This window comes from Nuphar pumila, chromosome 5 (genome assembly GCF_984573655.1).
Source record: "Nuphar pumila chromosome 5, dmNupPumi1.hap1.1, whole genome shotgun sequence".
In the NCBI taxonomy this organism is placed as follows: Eukaryota; Viridiplantae; Streptophyta; class Magnoliopsida; order Nymphaeales; family Nymphaeaceae; genus Nuphar; species Nuphar pumila.
The window spans coordinates 7,650,103-7,656,240 of NC_143253.1; the positions used below are offsets into that span (position 1 = coordinate 7,650,103).

General features: G+C 42.3%; 1 protein-coding gene across 1 annotated transcript; it reads right to left on the bottom strand.

Annotated features, from left to right (window-relative positions):
* Positions 1-1,427: 1,427 nt before the first annotated feature.
* LOC149836653 (RING-H2 finger protein ATL67-like) lies at positions 1,428-2,270 on the bottom strand. The gene has a single exon (XM_090006966.1). The coding sequence runs from the start codon at positions 2,268-2,270 to the stop codon at positions 1,734-1,736; it is 537 nt and encodes a 178-aa protein (XP_089863092.1). The 3' UTR covers positions 1,428-1,733.
* Between the last annotated feature and the right edge of the window lie 3,868 nt (positions 2,271-6,138).

Below are 6,138 nucleotides of genomic sequence, written 5' to 3' on the forward strand. Positions count from 1 at the left end.
ACGGAACATACAGTACATTGAGAGCACTTTCAAAAGTATGCAAGAGATATGAACAAGAAAAGATAATGACTGTTAATATAAACAAACAAAAAAAGCACGAACCAAAATGCTGCATTCCACAGCCTGCAGACCAAACCAATGGAAAGATCATGATGAAAAACACCTACATGGGCAGCATATACATTGCAAATCGCTTGCTACTCATTTTGAAAAACAAACCAATTGTATTCTAGAAATGAAGGAACCTGAATCAAAACCACTACCAATTTCTTTCAAGAAGTAATCTTGAAGTTAAAAAATAGCTTGTCCCTTTTTACCTTTACTATCTTCATTTAAAGTTTAAACATCATCTCAATCCTAGTTTGGTTTGCCATTTCCAAATGTCAAACTTCAGAATAAGAATTTCACATAATTCCTATGCTCTGTGCAGTATAAATGACCACAACTAAAACAAAACCAAAACAAATACAACATAATTGGTCCTTTCTTAAACAGAATATGAGAACTACCAAACAAAGCCAATCAATAGCCTAACAATAACATGATTATTCACTGAACCCTTTCTGGAATCGTAAGAGAAACAGTTCTAATGTTAGCCATGTGGGTGCTTCAAAAGAACCGATTTTCAATGTACTTGGACTGTGGAAGTAGCAGGAATATGTCAAGACATTCTCTACTACCAAAAGTAACTAGGTTGGAAGCAACAGATCAAAAGAAAGATATATGGAACAGTGAATCTTGTAAGCTCCTCTCTCATAAACAATTTATGATGCAAGACAGAGTTCATATGATGTCTTGTAAAGCCTCAACATTCTATTCTCTAAAGTTTTCATATGTGAAATCAATAGCTAAAGGAAGTGGAACGACCTGCGACACCTTACCACAGTGCACCTCATTCACTTATTCATAATTAGAGGTTCCATATTCAACGCCACTACCGCTAAAGCTCCTCGATGTTATAGGCAACTAGAGCTACACAGACACCATGATGCTAATCCATTGAGATGAAAAGGAACTATTCATGGAGTGGCATCACTTTGGTGGACCTATTTCCACATTAAGCAGCCAAAAAACTTTGATTTTCAAATATAGCATTTACAAATTTAAAAGGCACATACACACATTCCCAAAACATCCCTGTTGAGTACAGTGGATGGTATCCAATCAACGTGATTGAAACATGATACAAAATTACAGTTTTTTTTTAAGCCAGTGTAGCAAATTAATAAAAATAAATAAATATGAAAAAATCAGTGTAACAAATTCACATGAAAAACATAAAAAGAAAGAAAGTGAAGATACCAACCTGCCCCTTCAAAAGAGAATACCATAAAATGCCATGAACAACATCAAACATCATCTTCAGATATGTTAAAAAAGGTGCAAATTTGGCACACCTAATTCATTTTCAACACTAATTCTACAGTTCCAATTTCTTTATAAAACTAAATTTGTTTCTACTCTCCATCTTTACTCTTAACAATAAAACAGCATCACACACACAAAGGGAAACCCAAATAAATCCTTCCTACCCAACAAGCTCACTGTACTAAGCAAAGATGAACAAGACATGCACATCTCTTCATCCTCTAAATTAAGCCACTCTGTACACAACCAATAACACCCAACCTCCATCCTCCTCCTAAAAATCCCGTCCCCACCAAACAAAAAGGAAAAAAAAACACCCAAAAGAAAAGAAAGGAGGCGAAATTTTCCCCAAACACAGAACCTGATCACCTCCTCCCGTTCACCGGATAATGCGAGAGCGGCACGAACTCGGACAGCGGCGTCGAGACCGGCGTGGGCAGCGGCGACGTCCGACAGACCGGGCACGAAGCGTTGAGCCGCAGCCACGAGTCCACGCACCCGACATGGAAGAAGTGTCTGCAGTCCGGCAGCATCCTGACGATCTCCCCCTCCTTGTAATCGCACAAACAGATGGAGCAGATGCCATCGTCGCTGCCGAATTCCCGGTCCTTCGCAGCCGAGAAGGCGAATTTCGGGTATGACGCGATCACTGCGGGATCGAGCCCGGGGGCGCCGGGTCTCTCCTCGTCGTCCTCGGCGACAAAGATGATGCTGGGGAGGATGACGGTGCGGGGGGCGTTGGGATCGTCGGAAGAGGAGCGGGCGACGCGGCAGCAGATGTAGGAGGCGAGGAGGAGGGTGGAGAGGAGGACGAGGAAGCCGAGGGCGATGGCGATGGCGTAGCCGAGGCCCAAGTTGGTGAAGTTCTGCTGTAGGAACGCAGCCATCCCATGGACAGACATTGTGGTAAGGAGTGTCTCAGTCTTGGGGGGTGGTGGTGGTGGGAATTGGTGATCATTGTGGAGGAGGGGATTGGGTGGGGGAGGGGAAGAGGGGGCTGGGTTGGAGGGAGAGTGCTGGGCGTAGTTGTTGGCATCCGACTGCAATTAATAGGGGCGTTGAATAACCTTCTTTATTGAGGAAAGGGCAATCGTGGGGAGGGTGGTGGTGGGGAAGTAGAGAGAGAGAGAGAGAGGTGCATTTACTGCACCTCTGCAGAGAGCACCAACTACCATTTAAACTCTCTTTTTTCTATTGCACTGGTCTGGCCCATCTTTGCTATGCTCTCTCTCTCTCTCTCTGCTTGTTCATTTCGTATTGGCATGCGATCATCATCACCACCATCACTCTCTCTCTCTTCATGGGTTCAACATTTTGTTGGTCTTCATGAGTGGTAATGTTGAATTACTTTCGGCTCTCTCTCTCTCTCTGTTTTCGTGCCGTCAAAAATTTCCGACACCGGAATATTTTATCCGTTGTGATATGAATCATTGGGGTGTTTGGACATTGGACTTTGAAATGGACTTAACTAGCTGGATAGGTGAGATCTTACTTGGATCCTGATCCATTTTGAGGATCCAATTCAGATACACAACGGGTCCTGCTTGTGTTCTGTAAAGATAGATATCCGGGTTAAGATGAGCCATGGTACGGTATATGTCCAAATCGTTTCATCCGGATTGAGAAGATGTCTCAGCCGAATTAAATTAGATCTATTATGGGACCCACAACCTGAGTCAGATTCCAGATAAGATATTACTAGATCGGTTAGGCTGGGTCCAAGTTGTACCAAGGCCCAAAGGCGGAATATGACCCATACAATTTATTTATCATCTGCAAATCGACTGATGCAAAACAAAGGAGTGATTGCATCTGGACCAGGCCTGTACTGTTTGGATAGGTTCATGTGAGAACCGAACACACAACGGTCCGGATATTCAGACCTGCACCGAATATTGATCACATCTTATTGGAGTTCATGAACTTGGTTGTTTTTTGGGTGACGCCAGACACACCACCAGGTATAAGGGCTAGCATGAAGAAAAGAGAAAATAAATAAACAAACTCTTCATTAGGAGGAGGGAGGATCAGGTGCAATGTGATTGTCCACTTTTAGTGTCTTAGGGGTGGCAATCGGGTAGGGTTGGCGGGTCGGGTTGGCGGGTTGGCATGTCAGCATACCTCAACCCGAACCCGACCCGTTTATTAAACGGGTCGGCTGTGGCAAACACGAACCCGACCCGTTTAATAAACGGGTAACCCGACACGACCCGCCAACCCATTTAATAAATGGGTTGGGTCGGGTAAACGGGTTTTCAGGTTCGCGGGTCAGGTTGGCGGGTTGACGGATCGGGTTGATGGGTTGATGGGTCGGGTTGACGGGTCGGGTTGACCCACCCGCCTAACCCGTTTATTAAACGGGTCAGCCGGGTTGGCAGGTTGGCATACCCCCAACCCGAACCCGACCTGTTTAATAAACGGGTTACGCGGGTCGACCCGTTTATTAAACGGGTTGGCTTAAGCCCAACCCGAACCCGCCTAAGAGGCGGGTTGGCGGGTCGTGTCAGAAATTGCCACCCCTAGTCATAGTTTTATATATATAACTCAAAAAAACCACTCCCGAAGACGTGGTCTCGCTGGCTCAGCCAGCCATATCTACGGTCATATCAATGTTGGCAGTATAAAACTTTGAGGCTAGGACCCCTGCCCCTTAAGCCTTTGCTACACATTGGGTTGCACAAAGGAGCAAAGCCCATGAGAATCGAACCTTGACTGCTGGACTAACAGCCAAGGCCCCACCCGACTAAGCCAACCCCTTTGGGGCACTGCTGCTCTCATAGTTACCGGAAGCTTTTTGTTACCCAGGGAAAATCACTTCTCTAGAAGTACGCTTAGGAAAGTAAGAAACTCTGTGCTTCCCTGAAAGGAAAGATAAGCTTTTGGAAAACCTGCTTATGATATATGAAAACTCGATTCCATTAGTTAGAAGCCCACTTTCTCAAGTTTCCAAAATTAATTCCCTCTCGCTTCTTATCACTTTCCACTCGCCTCACCCTTCTTACTTTTTCAATGTTAGAAAATAATATATCTTTTATAACGAGCTTGACTGTATATTATTTTACATATGCTCCCGTTATTTCTTATTTGCTTATGCCGCCCGTACTTCATATTATTTTTATGTGTTTTCTTTTTATTTTTCATGCACTTTATCGCTTCACAACCATATATATTCTGCTACATATTATTTTCTAACAAAAATTTTTTTTTTTTGAAAGGCAAGCTGGGGTTAGGCAGAAGACCCCTACCAGCTATACAACAATACTATTGGGATTTGAATTTGCAACGTCCCAACACAAGGTGACTTGCACTAGCTGCTCCTACCATACAAGTGAAGCCCCCGTTAGTATTATTTTTTAACACTTGCTTGCACCTAGTCACCTGCCATCTTTGGGATACAACTTGTCAACTGGAGAGCCCAACAGCAGATGGTGGATGATCAGGTGCAGCATCACACTTAAAGTATGCAATCACGTTGCACCTTATCTCAATTCGCATAGTGGGATGGGGGCCCAGGCCGTTTGAGGTTTAAATCTCATGAGCGGTCGATCATCACTCTGAGTAAGCGGAAGCTTGGCGACTCCTTGGGGTTCAGGAGGTAAACCCTCAAAGTTTTACGCTGTCAGGACAGTGACCTTAAGTACGGCAGGCTGAACCAGGGCGGTTAGATCTTTGCACCTGGGGCGCCCGATTAAAAATAATATATATATATATATATATATATATATATATATATATAAATTCAAAAATGCCAGGCCTTTGCCCCCACAGCCCCAAGATGGAGGGTGGTCAGGTGCTAATGTACAAATATTTGTGCAATCATATTTCACCTGATCTTTTCACGGAAAAACTACTGTTAAGATTCCAACATCCTCATAGGTTAAGAAGAGGTGTCACATTGGCCGTGACTTTGTTTTGGTTTTCGTGGTGTAAAACTCCAGGAGAATTATTTTTATTATCAGTGTTTTAAATCTATTAAAATAATATTTTCCATATTTAAAAAATATCAAGACATTTATCAGTGTGAATTGTCTTTCTTGGCATTTGGTGTTCAAAAGAAACTGCGACATTCTGCAGACTTGGCTTGGCTTAAGGCTTTCAGGTTGAGGGGATCAAGAGCAATGTTGTCAGTATCTGAATCAGACCTGTAATCGATACTCAAGTGTACCGTTCTGAATCGGACAAAAGATTAAAAATATTATGTGTCAAAAACTATTAAAATAATATTAAAAATTAATTTTAAGCTAATTTTATATTTATTAAAAAATAGCCGATCCAGATAATGACAACATTGATAAAGAGTTCGATACGTTTGCCACTCAAACTATATTGGTGGTTTCTCCACACAAAATCGATCAAAAGAAGAAAGAAATGGTACAAGGTCTGGTGCTGCCTTGCAGTATCTAAGCATGCTTCCAACTTAGTTAGCATTTGTCTTGGCATGCTTCCATATGCTAACAATCTGTGAGATATACAAGTTCATAGGACACCTGGGATTACAAAATACTGTATTTTGTGTTCTTTATATGTTTAAACTTAGGTCATTTTGTAAGGTATTGACTATAATAATTACCACTACGTACTAAAGGTCGGCAGTGTAACTCTAGACACCGATTATTTTTTTTTTGCTTCTTTAAAGCTAAAACAATGAGTTTGCTGAAAGTTTTAGAAGCTTCAATCTCTTGAGTAGTAAAATGATCAGAACCTAATTAAGATGATTAATCTATCTTTATCACTCTAGTTATGATTACCTTAACTATGCCTACTTCCATC

Bases quoted from the DNA above. Each gene is read 5' to 3' on its own strand.
- LOC149836653 (XM_090006966.1), bottom strand. From the start codon at position 2,270: ATGTCTGTCCATGGGATGGCTGCGTTCCTACAGCAGAACTTCACCAAC.